The sequence below is a fragment of the Sabethes cyaneus genome, chromosome 2 (genome assembly GCF_943734655.1).
Source record: "Sabethes cyaneus chromosome 2, idSabCyanKW18_F2, whole genome shotgun sequence".
Classification (NCBI taxonomy): domain Eukaryota; kingdom Metazoa; phylum Arthropoda; class Insecta; order Diptera; family Culicidae; genus Sabethes; species Sabethes cyaneus.
The window spans coordinates 18,291,516-18,310,713 of NC_071354.1; the positions used below are offsets into that span (position 1 = coordinate 18,291,516).

A 19,198-nucleotide genomic window follows, 5' to 3' on the forward strand; every position below is an offset into this window, starting at 1 on the left:
TTGATCTTTTTTATGCGTGCTTGTGTGTAATTAGGTACCCTGCCTTCAATGCTTTCTCTACTTTACCCACCTCGTTCCACATGACAACGCTATCCCTAATTATAGCCATCCCTGGCGCAGCTAACCAGTGCATTTTACTATAAGGCTCATTTTTGCACTGCCAATAGGTCTTATCGGGATAATACAGAATTCAGCATGAAGGAAGGGTAATGAGGGGCCTGAGAATAAACCCATGCTAAAGTCACTTTGACATCGAATGGCCTGATTCTAACGGGTGGCAACTAAAATTTTGGAATTTTTCTCTCAAGCTGTCAAAAAAAGACAAAGATACATGAAGAGGATCTGATTTACCGAAATTAAAGATACATTATCCATTGTTAAAAAAAAAAATTAGTGTACATTTGAAAACGGTTCGTAATCGGCTGTTCGGCGAAACTTTCGTTTGACGTCGAAACAGGAGCGTTGTATGGCCTTCATGTCAATTTTGCGAATGCATCTCTTGATTCTACCAATCAACTGTTTGCAATTCGTAGCTCTCCAGTTATTTTTGTACACCAAGGAACTCAAAATCTGGAAGAAATCTTCGATTGGGCGCACTGAAAGATTTTTCAGGTCGTGGTTCTTGGGTAAAAATGGGATCGAATGGGTATTCAGGAACGATTGTGTTTTTAATTGATAGCCAAACCAGAGGGCTTGTTGTTGAAGAAACGAGAAAGAGAACGATGTCCTTTTGCGTCCATAATTTTGGCTGGTCTTCCACTACCTTGCTTGCGAATAGTTTTTGGGCATCTTAAGATATGGCAAACAGTCGAAGCCTCAACGTATTTGCTTTTTAAATGTTGTACCGTATACTTTTTGCCGAGATTTCTGTAGCAGTTCGTAGAAGTGTACAACGCGCTCCCGAATTGCTTCTTGTTTCGATGCCATTTTTAGCAAAACTGGGCAAGCATAAACAAAACAAAAAATATTAACAAAAAGAGGAGAGAGAGAGAGCTAACACATTCATAGAGTTTATTTCTAATTCCCGTCGTAGTAAGGAAAGCCACTCTAATTTTCATCATTTCTTAGGTGGATTTAATGAATACTCCAAAAGCTCTGCTGCAGATTTGGTACAAGCACACTTACCTTCCGATCCGTGCCATTTGAATTCACTAAAAAGCGATTAATAAAGCATTTGATTGAAATTATGCAACTGACTTTATATCTTAAATTCGTCGTACCATTTTAAAATCCGTCCAACAAAATTTTTCATCGTCCGAATTAAAAATCACAATAATGTTTACGAAGCTAGCGCGCATGTATTTGTGTAGGACAGCATGACAAATGTTAAATTTAAATAGATCTCAGCCCACTTTGATTGATCGCGTATGAGAGGTAACAAACTAAAATATTAGGGAATAACTAATTTTGCATTGTGTGTCATAAAAATCGCTGATATTTTTAATAATTTGTGTTAGATAGGACGGTAATAGGCAATTATGACGAAGCAGCAACATACCACTCAAAATATTCTGCACATAACTAATAGTAAATTTCCATTTGAAATCTCATATGATTATCATGAGCTGCATATAAACACAATCCTCCCAGAAATACACATAAAAATTATACGCGTATGAATAGTATGTGCAATTATACACATAAAAAATATACGCATATGAATAGTATGTGCTAATTTTTCGCTTACACATAAATGATAACTGTTTGGCACATAAAGATCATTTACTGGGCACATTGCAAAAATCTATATGTGGGACACATAGAAACTATACGAAAAGTTTTCTCAGTGTACTCTTATTTCTCTCTGAGCTCGTTTGTTGTGAGCATAAGGGCCGCGAAAACATTCCAAAATTTTAGTTGCCACCCGTTATATAAACGTCAATACAGGCGTTAGACAAAATGATCGGGATTGGCAAAATTTGGACAGAATTTAAACGCCCGTAACTTCTACAAAATAAAACATTTTCAGATGAAACTAATTGCATTCGACGACGATTTTTTTCTAATTTTAAAATATTTCAAGATATGCAGTAATCAGTGGACACCGAAGATATTCAAGGCTGTCCGGGGGTATGTCAAAGCCTATTTTTTTCATGGCTTGAATCTTTTTCTGTCATGGAAATTTAATAATATTCACATATTATCTCAAAACTAGTCTTTATTTCTAGTCGATTAATGAAAAGAGAATGGAAGTTCGTCGAGAAACACCTTAGATATGGCCATTTCAATAAAATATATGTGTGTATGAACCGTCATAACTCCGGAGCTCCTGGAAAACTATCAAACTTATCAAAGCGATTGGTCCTTATCGAAGGGAAAACTTCCAAATAAGAAAAAAACGTTATAGGAAACGTTAGAGAATACGGATGTGCAAGTGACTGGAAGAAAAAGAGGGGTGTTGTTTTGAAAGCATAGTGCACTATTTTGAATGTATTATTTTCCATAAAACGAAACTAAAATAATGAGAAAATGAATTAGCATCGGAGGAACTACAAATCCAAGAATTAAATTATTCATATACCGGCTCCACTATACATCATCCATCACAGCTGGTAGCCGGTAGTTTTCAAGTCCATTTGCTCAATTCGATATTCCATTCACGGTTTATCTGATTTAGAGGCACTTCGTTCAAATATACCGGCTAGCACTGGCTCATTTCTCACGGTGCGCATTGCACTCACCTGCCGGCATTCATTGCGATGATGACATTGAAGACCTTGTGTGAGTGTAAACGGAAAAAATACCCCCATTTACTGTACCTAACCTATGTACTGCGATTATAGCCTACTGTTCCAATAATCATTAGCAAATCATTTAGGATGAAACCTATTTTAGGTTAAAATACAATAATACATGTTTCTTTGTTCTGATTAGTACAAAAAATATGACAGCATTCTGACACTAGCGAATGTGTTGTTTCAGCTGTTTCTACTTCTACTTCTAGTGTTCAGCGTGGTTACGCTTATATGGCGCTCATAGTCGCGTCCGCGTATGGCAGAAGAGGCAGCCAGAAGAGTGACAAAGCAAATCGATCTCACGGAAATTGTTTTTTTTGCCGATTGCAATGCTATTAAAAACTGGTTTTTCCCCGAATGAAGGTCGTTTCCGACAATGTATCCAGTAGCACAGAACACATTGAAATGTCATGTTTACCTTTCAGTCATTTCTATCCCGAAAAGGTTTAGAATTTAAATTAGAGAGTACAAATGTGTTGTTGATTTCGGCACGTAGAAACGGCAAGTTGATACCGAATGAATGTTGAAAAAATTATTGACAGTCGCATTTTGACGCGCTTGAATGTTGATTACAATAATCAATAACGAATTAACGAATCAATAACATGAAACGGCAATTGTAAACAAAACCTGTTAGCCTTTGGTTGTCAGACCGGGTCAGTTGAACGAAATTATTGACAATTAATAGGGCTGTCAAGACCCACATTACACCTCAAATTACACTGAGCTGTTTGTAAGACGTACATATAAGCAGACGCATAATTGACAAAACCAGTTGAATGAACACGGTACACAGCGTGCGAATATCTGGAACAAAACAAAGTAATAAAAACCAGAAATAATATACTTTCGCTTTTGTCGGCCCTTGTTTACTTCTTCATGACCATCATCAGACTGTCTCAAGACACCCAGCACTAGCGTGGTTCAGAGCTTTTGTGAAACTAATAATTTACACAATTTACAACGTCTTCTTGAATATCATCAAACTTGATGTTCAAGTTTTCAAGCATAGTATAACAAATTTTGGAAAAATGTTTTAATCACTCTATTCTGAGCAGCATCAGTCTAAATACCATCGAAGCCATCGTCCGTCCTCGATCGCAGTAAACAGAGCTGATTGATCGACTTGACACCCTGGAAGGTCGGTGGATGGCCTTTTTAAACACAAAATGGTTTTTTAATATGCAGTATCAATTATTTACAATTGCAGTTTGCTTTCTAGAATAGGCTCTGATGATTTCACTTTTAAACGCTGTATCGAAAATACGTGTATTTATTGAGAAGACATCAACTTCCAAACGACGAACCCAACTTTACTTACCCCAATATTCGTCTTATTAGTTTTGAAATAATGATTAGTTCGTGTACAAAAAAAAACAACTATTATGAAAGTTCACGGAGCGAAAAAGCTCCGGTTTGTTTCAAACAAAATGATTGTTGTTTTAAGCCTCAATAAAATATTTTTATAACAACCTGAAAATATTGTTGTTTCCAAACGAGATTCTGTTTGAATCAAGTAAATAACAGTTTTGAATTAAAAGTAAAGTTTTTTCAAATTTGAAGTTGACATTGATGTAACAATAAATATTTTCATTTCAATCATACATTTCAGTTTGAAACAAAACGAAATTTTTGTTTGTGCGTAAAACAACCATAAATATGGTTGAAACTACATTTTTATTCTCCGTGTTACAAAAATTATATCAATTCAGTGAAACATTACATTTTTTCTACAAATCATGTCAATAACCAATCAATGGATTTCAGAAAGTCGAGACGAAGCAAGCTTTCAGTATAATTACAATTCAGACCAGACACAGAACGACTGGCCACCACGAAATATGTTGTTCATTCACCCTTTGTCTCTGGTGTCACTAGCCAATTGGCCTTAAAGGCAAGCTTGTCAAGCTTGTTTGTTGGTCTGCCCCAACCAACGGATCAGTTGGTGATGCGAGCTCACGTATCGACGTATTCTTGCTTTTCACTAGATTAACCGGTTGACATTTTCTGACTGAAGGCGATTATTGCATTGACCGGTATGGTATGGCCGTACGGGTCGGGGGATTTTTTTTTTGTCCCAAACCATTAGTGATGTTCGACGACTCAGGTGTAAGCTTGCGGTGTCTTTTCCGATACTAGCCTGTGATTATTCATCCTCGACAGCACCCCTCAGTAACCCCTCGGATTAGTTGTAGCGGTACGAATGAGACAGGACAAACTGGTACTGATACCTACTGCAATTAGTGTTGTATTTCAATTTAAGTAAAGTAATGTACAGTGGACCCCCGTTCGTTTGAACGATTCCTCATGCAAACTAACGGGGTTAGTTTTTAATTTGAACAACTGGCAACTCTACATATGCTGGAGCTTGTGTGATCTGGTCGTCCTACTCTTTGTTATTGTTTTGGTGGTTTGATTCAGTTGGAAGTTGGAAGCAGCGAATATTTCATTCTCCGATCGGATTTCTATCATAATCGTTGGGAAAACGCAATGTGAAACAGATTAAACACGCTAGATCAGGACAAACAAATAGCGTTTATGCGCATTGCACTATGGTCCAGAAAGCGATTTTAGACGGACAAAAATGATTGCGCCTTAACGAGATATTCTAGCTCAATGAAGTCTTCGGCAACTTTTTGAATGAAAACATGACGCATCTTTTAAAAGGGTCGTCTAATGTGCAGATGATACCGTAACAACAAGTCAAGTAATAATTTTTTAAATAAGTTTGTTTTCCATTTTTTAGTTTCAAAACATTAAAGATAGATTAATTTCACGTAACTTTTCTAAACATTCCAAATTTCTAACTCTTACGTATTTTCAGCAGTGGACCTTTGTTTATGGACGACCCGTAAAATCATATTTCCTCTTATAACTCTTTTATCTCAACAGATAGCTCAATATGATGTTCTACAAAAATTTGTATACGTAAGAGAAGAATATTTTTGCAGAAGACTGTTTTGCTTTATCTTTATGAGTTAATAAGTTATAGCCGAATTCAGGTTAAAAACAGACCAATTTTACTGAAGCATAACTCAAAAAGCGGCAAACGGATCTTGATGAAACTTTGGCGATTTAATATACACATATGCATAAAGTTTTTAGCAAAAAATGGTGGAGGTGTTATTTTTTTAAAAAAAGATAAAATTCTTTGAACTTTATGATTTACTATAGCTAAAGTTTTCGTTTTATCCATCCCTAACTGCCCAGGTACAGTTTCTTGCTCAGTTTCAAAGCGTTAAAACATAATTTTGTGTAACTATTTTTTTAGAAAATGTCTAAAACATAATACAAAGCTTGTTGCTTTACTATTTATGTTTTATCGAGACAAATACGAACGCTTATCTTACGACAATCACGGTCTTTTCAATCTGTTTGTGAAAAATATTCATGAAGTTTATTTGATACGTTTAGTATCAATGCCTACATTGAGAGAAAAACTATTATATATACGCTGATAAATTACATAATTAAGAAATCTAAATACTATTTGCACTGCACTGTCGGAGGCAAAGGATACCAGCCATAGAGCTATACATATAGATTGTTCTGTGTATTCCCGAAACTGTACATATTTAACCTTCTAAAGAGGCAACGATAGATAATGACTATTTTTCAAGAAAGCACACTTAAAAGAAAGTCAATTTGATATTCATGCAAAAGTAATAATCTAGACTAGCAACAGTTAAGGCATATTATAAAATCTTTATTTTGGGTTTCATATCCAATCCTTGTTTTTTCCAAATATTACAAAACTCAGTGCGTAGTTCATCACTGAATATTTTTGAGGTCGAACATTTTGATTTAGATGTCCTATGTTTTCAAAAGTAAAAATTGGCAAAAATCGTGCAATTATTTTCGTCACAATTTTCCTGAATTTTTGATTTTAAAACATAAGAACTCTTAAACGCATAGTCAGAATGTTGCAATGCTGATGCCAAAATGTCAATCTATTCTCAGCACAGATATTGTGTTATCCAATTAGAATAAATTTCATATATGGCTCTAAGACTCTCAAAGCAAAAACTATCTACAGAAGTCTACCCGTTGAAGGGTTAGTTTTATGTTTGCTAATAATTATTAGCATCTCGTGCATTCGCTCAAATAAATCAACGTGGTGTATATTTAATAAATGTTGAAATTGACTGAAGTTTTTTGAGCGTTTCAGTGGAATACTAAGATTGAAAATAAAAAAAAAATCCCGATTTATTTCCATTGTTAATTTTATAGTTTTAAATGGATTTAAAAATCATAATAGAATTCTTCTTGAATTTCAATGGTAAATTTCCCGAAAAGTATAACAATTAGTGGAATTTCCTTCGTAAGTAGTTCGATTACGCGCAAATCATAAGTTTTCCGCAGCTCTGCTTCATCTTCGTCGTTTTTCACATCGCAGTTATTTTTAGTCTATAAAATATTTTCAAAAAACATTCAAAACATATTGCGAATATACGCGTATAACAGTAAAAGTCCGTGTTAGTATCTAAAGGGATCGTAAAAATCGTTTAATTCAAGGTTATTATTAAACATTCTTTTAGTTTTTTCGCTTAAAAACAAGATTGCGAATGTAACTCTTTGAATGCATTCACTATTTTAGTATCCACCATGGTTATTGCCAGTATATTTGTTGTGTATAGTATTCCGTGGTCGCATACTTGATTACTTGAATGTGAATCTATGAAGAAAACGACAATTTTAGCTATAGTAAATCATAAAATTCAAAGAATTTTATCTTTTTTTAAAAAAATAACACCTCCACCATTTTTTGCTAAAAACTTTATGCATATGTGTATATTAAATCGCCAAAGTTTCATCAAGATCCGTTTGCCGCTTTTTGAGTTATGCTTCAGTAAAATTGGTCTGTTTTTAACCTGAATTCGGCTATAACTTATTAACTCATAAAGATAAAGCAAAACAGTCTTCTGCAAAAATATTCTTCTCTTACGTATACAAATTTTTGTAGAACATCATATTGAGCTATTTGTTGAGATAAATGAGTTATAAGAGGAAATATGATTTTACGGGTCGTCCATAAACAAAGGTCCACTGCTGAAAATACGTAAGAGTTAGAAATTTGAAATGTTTAGAAAAGTTATGGGAAATTAATCTATCTTTAATGTTTTGAAACTAAAAAATGGAAAACAAACTTATTTAAAAAATTATTACTTGAATTGTTGTTACGGTATCATCTGAACATTAGACGACTCTTTCAAAAGATGCGTCATGTTTTCATTCAAAAAGTTGCCGAAGACTTCATTGAGCTAGAATATTCCGTTTAGGCGCAATCATTTTTGTCCGTCTAAAATCGCTTTCTGGACCATAGTGCATTGTCTGCATAAGCAAATGATGTCATTTTGAGAATGACATTTGAACCATTTTTAATTTGCACGTTGTGCAAACCAACGGGGTGCAAATTAAAAAGTGTTCAGATTAAAAGCGGTCAAACGAACGGGGGTCCACGGTATATGGAAAACTATTATTGCACATGATGCTTGCTACTTGCCTGATGTTGATCCAATTCACAATACTGCGGACTATGTTAATATCCATGAAGACAGGTTCCTCAGTGGTATGAGTTCTATTTGCTTAAGAGTTGAACAAGGACGGCATCTAGCTGCCGTAATTTTAAGAGAACAGGATCGTTCGACTCCGAGCCGCAATGAAGATGTCATTTTCTTCTATCAAAACGCCGGTGGAATTAATTCTGATGTTGCTAGTTGGTAAGCTGGATCAGAAGCTGCTATGGTATCATTGTCCTATGCGAAATATAACTCGATCACACTGCATTCAATCCAAACTAAAACTTCTTTCGAAGTCTTTCTGGAACTACGTAAACGAACAATGCGGAGAGTCAAACCTCCGGTCATATATGCACTACAACGGAGATATCAGGATATATACCGTTTTCCAGGAAGTTCGCAAGTGTTTTCACCAACGAGATATTGAGCGTTGACCGTGTTGCCATAGCAACTATAGCGACGTTGCAATATGGTCAATCACTGAATGCCATTTATTGTAATGTCGAGAGAAATTCAAAGGTCGCTTCCATGCTCAAGTCGTCCTTGAAACCTGGATGGATGGATTACCTTTTACATTCCTGAAGAGACACATTTCCTGCTTGCTAACACCGTTGTTCTGCCTATTCCAAGTGTCCATCTCCAGTGGTGTAAAAAGAAAGCAAACGAGAAGAATCACTTCGCTGCGTGCAGTCTCGAAGCTGTTTGAGCTGATAATCATGGAATCTCTACTCTCTCACTACAAGCAATATCTAAGTGCCGCTCAACGTGGCTTCATTTTCCAGCACTAACCTTTTGTGTCTTAAGATAAATCATGATATCGTAATTGCAAAACTAGATTGACTGGACGTTTGCACTGGTATCGCTCATGTCTGACCGATCGAAAGTTGGTGGTTGCCATCAGAGATAGTCGATCTGATATTTAGCTATCTAGCCTCGTCAGGTATACCTCAAGGAAGCCAGCTAGGTCCTCTGATTTTTCTGCTTTACTTCAACGGCCTTAATTTGGCTATCAAGGGTCCATGACTCTCGTATGTAGATGATCTTGAATTGTACTTCCAGAGCCGCTCGAGGGACGATCCTGTTTCGCAATGGCACGTATATGTGTTGTTAAAGCCTCAAGGTCTTAAAGCTTTATCTTGAGGATTGCAAAAAAAAAAAATTCTCTGAAATATATAATCTTAAATCATTGTTTAGTTCGCGGGTGCGATCCGTTCTAGAACACAACAACAGTGTAGAGAGATTTGATTCAGATTAGCGTCGATTTCTTCGATTCGCCTTGCGAAAATTGCAATGGAAAGACCATTCCGTCTACCCAGCTATTAAAGCCGCTGTCAACTGAATAATTTAAAACCTCTCTGTGTTCGTAAAGCAGCCTCTAGTCGGATGCTCTCTGCAGACGATTTTTCAGATTTTTTCGGCAGCAGTAAACCGCGAGTGACGTTTAAATTGTTTTTGTATTTTATTCACTCGACTGTACGCCGCTGTCTCATGCCACAGTGCTTAGTGTTGTTGGTGGTCTTCATGCCATTGAGATGGTTTTGAGGTACGACACTCATTTAACAAACCAGTCGTCGTATGTTCGAATCTTAGCTGGAAGAGGCTGTTAGAGCCAATAGTCTGCAAAGTCTGTCCAATAAAAACACAAGGTCAAGCTTAAAAAACGGGATGTAGATCCTATAGGATCTATAGATCGTCTCTTTTAAGGAATCTAATTCGAATTACTCGACATTAACGATCAACATACAAATATGAACATATTTTTTTGTATTTAAAAGTTTGAAAATTGTAGTAAAATGGTAGAAAAGCATACATTTTTATGACCGTCTGACTCGATGCAATTAATGTAATTCTATACTGTTCCCATTCTACTCCGTGCCAACTCTGGCTTTGTCATCCATTAGTAATATAGCACGAACAGTTCCAAATCAGACTTGAAAGGTGTGATGATAACCACACTTTGCAGCTAATAGCGCTAAGTTGGGCTAAGACAAACTTGCGAAAAGCAGCACTTTTAAAACAGTAAATTTAACTAATGGTATCTAATGTATGTCTTCCTCCATGTCATGATTATCACATCCATGACACATCCCGGGAAGACTCATACAAATCAGAATTGCTGTTTTTAATTTTAATGAAATAGCTTGCATCAAAACAAAACTGTGTTTCAAAGCTTTAGTTTACTTGAAGTTTTAAATCAAAATTGAGATTTTTCAATACATTAAGCTATTCCAATTCATAATTGTTTCTGACCGAATTACAGAAAACAAGGTATAAGCCATCCTTTTTAGGATGGTAGAAAACATTTTGCGCTCTTTATTATTTTATTCGTCAAGAATTTGTAGACTACATACAATAATATAATTACAATGTTTTATGTTTACTCATATACTATACATTATTCCTATGGCTAAGTCGTAGTTTAATTTGAATTCTGGACATAGCGGTGTCAATTATTTCGCAGTTTTAATTATAATGACGCATCATGTTATTGACTGGTCCATTTTTCGCATAATTGCTTTTATATGATTTTTACATAAATATTAAAAGTTTAATTGAGAAAGCAATTCTGCTGACTGGATGCTTTGATAAATAATGTCATTGATAAAGTAAAGCTTTGCATGTTCGTGACGTTCTTTAAGTGTTTGTATATGGATGAGCATGCAACGTGCTTAATAAGATGGTAATGGAAATACAGTCCAGTTAAGTTTTCGAAGCGCGTATAGTATAAATTGTTTCTGAACAGATTCTATGCGTCCTTCGTGTAACGCAGTGTGTGGGTGCCATACAATATGGCAATATTACAGAATAGGTTTTACGTTTGTAATGTATAATAGTTTTATTGTGTACGGATCTTTGAAATTATGACTGAAGCCCAGCATTCTATTTGCTTTGTTAATAATGGTATTGTAATGTTCTGTGAATGGTAATTTTGAGTCTAAGATTATTCCTAGATCCCTTATAGTTTTACATTTTGGTAAAATACTGTTTCCTAAATATATGTCAATAGAGGGAGTCTGAATTTTCCTGCTAAATGGTATTGAGTTACATTTCTGTACATTAAGGTTTTATAAAGATTTGTTGCACCAAGTGTTGTATACATTAGGTCGTATGAATAAAGCAGTTTGCTTTTCTTTTCCCGTTTAAATCGTATGGAAGCATTTGCTCTAACTTTTTTATTCATACGGCCTATCGACTTCATTCTGAAATACTGTGCCGTCAAGGGCATTTTTTAATTTCCGTATATATTTTCATGTCGTCTGCATATACAGGTACTTTTGAGCGGTTAAGTATAAAGGAAATGTCATTTACGTGTAAAATGAAAAGAAGTGGCCCTAAGTGGGAACCTTGGGGAACCCCAGAGGTGACTTAAATAGGGTCAAAAGGGGCATTTTGAAAGCGAACAATTTGTCTGCGTTCCGTTAAATTGACTGAAGCCATTGCAAGAGTTTCGGTTCTATTCCAATTTTTGCTAATTTGAAGACTAGTAATGGTATGTCAATTCTGTCAAACGCCTTAAAGTCCGTGTAAATAGCTTCTACGTGGTTGCCATTGTCCATTGCATTCAGAGTAAAAGTTATCAATTCCAAAAGATTCGAGGAAGTAGAGCGGCCTTTAAAGAAGCCGTGTTGCTGACTTGTAATTCATTCAGATGTCTGATTTTGTTCCTAATTTGAAGATAGAGACTAAATACGAAGATTTCCATATTTCCGGGAATTTACCATTTTTCAGAGACATGTTAAATAGGCATTGTAATGGTGTAGTAAGTTCTTCGGGCAGGTTTTTGAGAAATATGGGTGCTATTCCGTCAGGCCCCGGTCTTTTTGACGCATTTAGGTCTTTGAGTGCTTTAAATACGTTAATTTCTGATAGTTGAGAGACAGATACGTCGTTCGCGTATCCACTAATTCCGTTCTCTTTTCCATTATAGCAATTAGAAATTACGTCGAAATAGCATGTCTTTGACAGAATTACCCTGCGACAACCATCAAAAGAAATAGTTTATTATACCTACCAAGAAGCTATCTTTAGAAAAACCATATCTTATCTTATTCAGCCGAGAGCCGGGGTGGCTCTTGCCGTATCCAGAATTCCTCTCCATTGTACTCGGTCCTGGGCTACTCGTCGCCAATTTGTTGCGCGTCTCGACACACGCAAGTCGGCTTCAGCCTGGTCAAGCCATCTAGCACGTTGAGCCCCTCTATTCCTGGGGTCGATGGGGTTCTTGAACAGAACGAATTTCACTACACAGTCGTCCGGCATCCTTGCGACGTGGCCGGCCGACCGTAGTCTCACAACTTTCGCCAGGTGTACGATGGGAACAAAAGAAAAGCCAGATATGATCACATATTTTGGCGTAATCCTACACACCTACTAAGACGCTCCAAAAACTTCAATCGGAAAAAAGGATAAATGCCTTAATATTTATTTTACGCATTTTCATTTTAAGTTTATCTGTGAAAACTAAATCTATATTCATGCGAAAACCTACCAAAAGAGAGATAAAATCAAAAGAAATTTTTTACCCGCTTTTCGGTCATCGCGTTGCTTGATTCATTTCTGATCTGTACTAGAAGCGTTAACACTCCGTTTACTCATTGTTCGAATTCTTTAAAAGTAAAGTAAAGTAAAGTAAAGTTCGAATTCTTTAGGTTGTAGAGCCCACAGACAATTGATTTTACATTAAAATGTTTTACCTACCTGCAACTATTTTTTACCCCTGTACCCCTCCTCGATTTTTAAAATCGATTCCAAAGGGTGGGGATTGGGGACAAAAACTTTAAAAATCAGTTGCAATGGCCTTATAATTAAAAAAAATCGACAACCACGTCTCTTTGGCATCTTTAACAAGGCCTTGTATTAAAGTCGGCCAATTACCGGCGGATCTAATTCATGGAACCATGCTTGTTGAAGCATGAAAGTTTCAGTACTGTGGTTTCCAACAGATGCATTGGCATTGAGTGGCAGTTATTTGATTTGCTAGTTGAGGGCAAGATCTTTAAATCTCTGCTTCCCTCTTGTTTGTTAAATGTTTACCAGAATGTGCAGATAAGAAAATCTGGCCGAATCTGGGACTCCGGCTAATATTTGCAAGATTTTGAGGTTTATCTGTTTGCGTTTGAGTTTAAAATCTGGTAAAATGCAAATTTATCTGACATACTGGAAAGTATGCATGTTGGTGTGCTTGGACACGTGTGGCAAATTATTACAAATTATAAAATTCGTTATTTGAAAGTGTCATAAGTATACTTTTTCACTAAAAAAGACTAGTCACAAACCACGAATGTGTACCTAATCTGCTAACTCATTTAGTAATCGACGATAGATACATATCTCCTACTTCAGAACGAATGTCCATGAACATAACGAATCAGAATCCAAGTTCATAATTCCAAGGGAGCTGGTAAACTAAAACTTATATAACCCATGGCAAAGTGGTCAAGAGGGGTTGTATTACAACATTCCTTTTATTGAATGCCCCCGATTGAGTCGTCAGCAGGCAGCATGAAAGAATTGCCGTTTTTAAATGTGCCTGCACTGTTTGCAAAGCAACACATCGACAACAACCGAGCTGTGTCATGCTAAACCGTGGCTAAACCGCATTTGTTTACACTTTACAGCCCTTAATACCTGTTTGGAATATTATGGACCACTTTGCTGTCCTAATGTGCTTCAAGTACATAACTCAATGGTATTTTAGTTGCACAATTACCTAGTATCCAATAATCACCGAACAATCATTGGAGTAGATATGATCAACCAATTAAATGTATTTATTCATACTTTTACGTGTTCGTAATCAGTAATGGTAATAAAAACTGCCCTTTATGATTTTCGATAGGAGTAATAAACATGTACGTACATTTTCTATTAATTTCTAGTTTTAAACTATTCAATTTCAAATTCAAAACTTTGCATATATAACATATAAAATGTTGCAGACAATTTTCTATTGAAATCTTTATAATTGGAAGTATTCAAGCAATCCACACACTCAGGACAGGATTTATCGAGCGCGTTTTTTCATGCTTTCTTCAACGTTATCAACAGGTCGTTCACATCGATCTGGGGTTTCCCGCGAAGAATTTCGCGATGGCAAGTAAAAAGTCCACCAGAAGAGTAAAAGTTTAAGTTGATACTGGGGAAACACATCCAAGCGGTTTTCCCGTTTCGACCGGGACTGTCCAATAATGATGGCAATAATGGTCTATTGGTCCATTGAGGGGAAGTTTTTCGTTAAACAGGATGAAGGATGAAGCATACCGGGGGGCGCTCTATGATTATTACAAAGTAGAATAAGATATCTTTGCGACTACAAAAAACGATTATGTAATTTTTAGCGAATTAATTAGGATGTTTTAGACTCTAAGTACTTAAACAGTTTTATATAATTCGAAGCTATAAACGGCAACTAAGCAGCTTGCCCTACCCGACACGACATCTTTAATCACGGTCATATTTTCTTCTCCATTTTATAGGTGCAACGTGGGCAAACCCTGACCTATACCGTAGTCGGGGCGACTGACCGTCTGGAAGACACCGAGCAAAACAAAACAGCGCGCGTGCCTTTGCGACAGCTAACATCGCCAGCCGGTGACAGAGACCGACCGGAGCGACATGCGGCAGAGCGGGCGATGCGGTCGGTTTTGGGCCGCGCTCACGCGCAAAAAACGCAACGAAGACGACGGAAGTGATTCACAGCTGGCACGTGTTCTCTCGCTGCTCGATCTGACCGGGCTGGGGGTCGGCAGTACGCTAGGGTTGGGCGTGTACGTGCTGGCCGGTTCGGTGGCTCACGAGCAAGCCGGTCCCGCGGTGGTCATTTCGTTTTTGGTTGCGGCCGTGGCGTCGGCCATTGCCGCTCTCTGCTATGCCGAGTTCGCCGCTCGCGTTCCGAAAGCTGGTTCTGCATACATCTACAGCTACGTCAGTATTGGCGAGTTTGCCGCATTTACGATCGGATGGAATCTGATTTTGGAATATGTGATCGGTAAGCGATGCGACGGATGTGGGTTAATTATGAATGAGCACTGCTTGAATGGGGAGCCTGTTTTGTAAATAATGGCTGCGTTTCGCTGAAAATGGGCAGTTGATTGCCGTGGCCATTGACTCAGCAGTGGCACTGAAAACGAGTTTTTTCTTGCTCGTAGCTGTCTCGCATGCTTTTTTTATTGCTACGATATTTTTGGAATTAATTTTTGACATATAAATAACAAACCTTTTTTCCTTTTATCGACTTTAATGCAAGTCAAGCTAATTTACTCTTGTTTTTGAAAAAGTAAATTTGGCCAATCAATGTCATTGACGATGGTGATAAATGTTGACTGGACAGGTGGACCACCCAAGGTAACATCGCTGGTGGTTAGCTATCGTGTTGAATGAAACTATGTATTAGTTTAAAAAGCAGATGAAACTAACACGCATGAGGCGGCAGTATTATTTATTTACAAAATTGTTTCACTCATTGTTTTAAGGTACATCCAGCGTGGCACGTGGTATGAGCGGTTACATCGATGCCCTGATAGACAACAAGATGAGCAATGCGCTACGGGAAGCGATGGGCATGAACGTAGAAATCCTGTCGGATTATCCCGACTTTTTCTCCTTCATAGCGGTGCTCATCCTTGCGGCCCTGCTGGCGTACGGTGTCAAAGAGTCCACTCTGATGAATAATATTTTCACCGGAGTGAACCTGTGCGTTATAGGCATTGTACTTGTTGCCGGTGGCATGAATAGTAAGTCATTATTTTTAAAGCCTACGTTAAAAACCGATTAACTGAATCGTTTCTTGTAGGCGATGCTGCTAACTGGAACATCCGTCCCGAGGACGTTCCACCGGAAGATATCCCCGAAGGTGTAGATTTAGGAGTGGGCGGTTTCGCGCCATACGGGTTTGCGGGAATCATGGCTGGAGCCGCCAAATGTTTCTACGGATTCGTAGGATTCGATTGTATTGCCACCACCGGGGAAGAGGCGAAGAACCCCAGCCGCAACATTCCACTGGCCATCGTTATCTCACTGATAATAATATTTTTGGCTTACTTCGGTATCTCGACGGTGTTAACCATGGCGCTACCTTATTATCTTCAGGATCCAAGTGCTCCGTTCCCACATTTGTTCGGTAAGCTGGAATGGCACGAAATAAAATGGATCGTTTCGGTTGGAGCTATCTTCGCCCTTTGTACTAGCTTGTTGGGTGCCATGTTTCCACTGCCACGTGTCTTGTATGCAATGTCTACGGACGGAGTTATATACAAAAAACTGAAAACAGTCCATCCGAAAACGCAAACCCCGGTGCTGGCAACGATTTTGGCTGGAATTTTAGCAGCTACAATGGCTTTACTATTCAACCTGCAGCAGTTGATCGATATGATGTCGATCGGAACATTGATGGCTTACACGATTGTTGCTGTTAGTGTCCTTGTGCTCCGATATGAAGACACCAGTTCCATGCAACGCACCGCGGTAACGATACCGAATGTGCTCAGGCAGCTGTTCAACACATCCAAATGTAAAGATCCCACCCAAATGTCGTCGGCAATCGTTAAGATTGTGACTGCTTTATTCGGTAAGTACAACAGATCAGCAAACAAAACATTTTATAATAACACAACCTTTTCAGCTGTTCTGGTTTGTGCTGTCTGCAGTATATTGGTTCTGGCATCAGATCAGATATCCTCGGACCAACCAGGAATCATCGCAGGCCTCGTGGTACTCGGATGCGCCATGATCCTGCTAACAATTATAGTCGCCTGCCAACCGACAGATAAGATTGAACTCACCTTCAAAGTTCCCCTGGTTCCTGTCCTGCCGCTGTTGAGTGTATTTTTCAACCTCTACCTAATGTTCCAGCTTGATGCCGGAACCTGGATCCGATTTGCCGTTTGGGTTGCCATCGGTTATTTCATCTACTTCACCTACGGCATCCGACACTCGGTGGAGGGAGTGATCGCTAAGGAAAAAGCCGCAGATGCTGAGGTGAACGGCAACACCTGCCTAGCCAAGAATGGTATTGACAACAACGGATTCGACGCCAGCCACGATCGAATCTTCTCGAGCATTCCGAACGAATATCCTCGGAAGAGTTCGAAAAACTCGTACACATTGAATAGCGATTGATGATACGTTGCTAAGCAACTCAGTACAAACTAAACAGTGCAATCAATCAGGTCAATCACAGAGACATTAGATTTTATATCAGCTCTCTCGAATCGTTTGTTTTATATCCTCCCCGAGGCAGCTAGCAACTCTGTCAGAACGTCAGAACGAATCAGATTCGTTCCAAGCAGCGAATCCATTCCCATTTGAAAAAGATTTAATTTTGAGTCTTATCATATCCAAGAGAACAGAAACATTTCGTGATATTGAAATTTTTGTTCAAACGATGTAAGATTATGTATTTCGTCGCAGAACGCTTAATCGCAGGCGTCGTGGCAAACCAAAATCAGGCTTGTGATAAAAGTATTTAAAGTAAGTTTTATCAGTGTATCGAATGGTGGAAATGCGACCATTTTATAATAGTGATCCTTATCTTCGACGCCGGAGGTAACCTAGTTATTAAATAGGTGCATTATGATAGAACCAACATGCGTTGAATGTTGATAGATACAAAAGTTAATCAAAAAATCACAGTCATCATCCCTCTGTTTATCACTGCCCGTGTTTCAGACACGCGTTAGACACTACACTTAATCATGTTTCAGCAGTCCGAGGCATAATCACAGTTATTATCACTTTCCATGCAACCGCAGTTGGTACATATCCATCCATATGTAGTACATATGTAGCTGCATTCCGAAAATTTTCATGTACTGATAACTACGAACAAAGCTTTTGTCCTAATAATCGTTATCTGGCCTAGCCTCCATCGGATAAGCTCTTATTACGCATTTATGGGGAATTTAAATTCATACGTGGATTAAACCCGTGCAAGGTACAATTGATTGTTTTGCGCAACAATATTACTGCTTAATTGAGCAATAAAATAACTGTGGAAAGCTGGGTGCAACTTTCGTTTATCAGAAGATAGGTCTATTGGCAAAAAAATAAAACAAACTCTAAGAAAAGTAGATCGGTGCTTTTTCAACCAAGAGTTCAATCAGTTCCAAAACAAAAACAAACACAAACGAACTTGAACCGTAAAAAAACATTACATAAAGATATAAAATAAATTTTGCAAAACAGAATAGTGAAGCGATTTTGAAATGCGTCTTAAATGATTATGTTCATAATGTTTATAATTATTCTACTATTTCATCAAATGTGCCACATTCACAACACTTTTAGTATAATAAAGTGCTGTACTACATTCTTTTCCCACGCACAGTAAAATATTAATACAAATAAAAACCATTAATACAAACAAAAACAATTTCATGTTAAAATTGATGAAGCAATTACTGGTCAAAAAAAGTAGCGTTCAGCCATCTTAAGGAGTGAGTGCCTTTTAAAAGAGTAAAAATGTATTTTACAGTTTAAGTGTAAGAATACCAATTGTAAAATAAATAGATTTTATCATTCAATCAAATCTACCAATAAGATCCGAACTACCCAGACTGACTAATAAGTGATTAGAAACGAGAAGGATGCCGATTTCATTCAACTCAACTCAACTTCAACTCGGACTATCTGTTTGCCGGATTGTAGGCATCAAGGATTACTATCATCTAGCAAGTGACCTTCGATTTGGTCATGCCGGTGACGGAAGCTTAGAATCCGGAGACCGAAAGGCAAAAGCGACGATTGCACTGCTTGTGGAAAACCAGCGGCATTTGCTGATTCGGGACACAAAGAACGACAGGGAAGCGTGGAAAACCGATTTGCAACAAGATGTTTAACGATGAGGAAGCCTTACAGAATCTACTTTTCAAGCTGGAAGAGCTGTTTACGACGCTATCGTGCGCTAGACAGATACATTGACGACGGCTTGGAAGAGCCAGTCCGATG

The 19,198-nt window shown here is 37.7% G+C and overlaps 1 protein-coding gene across 1 annotated transcript in view; it reads left to right on the forward strand.

Moving 5' to 3' along the window:
* The window catches only part of LOC128734946 (cationic amino acid transporter 3), a 32,525-nt gene extending 13,765 nt beyond the window's left edge, over positions 1-18,760 (forward strand). Inside the window, exons 2-5 of the mRNA XM_053829363.1 lie at positions 14,731-15,242; positions 15,727-15,987; positions 16,047-16,820; positions 16,875-18,760. Coding sequence (XP_053685338.1) covers positions 14,870-15,242; positions 15,727-15,987; positions 16,047-16,820; positions 16,875-17,371 — 1,905 coding nt within the window. The 5' untranslated portion in view covers positions 14,731-14,869 and the 3' untranslated portion in view covers positions 17,372-18,760. The remainder of the gene's footprint in view (positions 1-14,730; positions 15,243-15,726; positions 15,988-16,046; positions 16,821-16,874) is intronic.
* Positions 18,761-19,198: the final 438 nt, after the last annotated feature.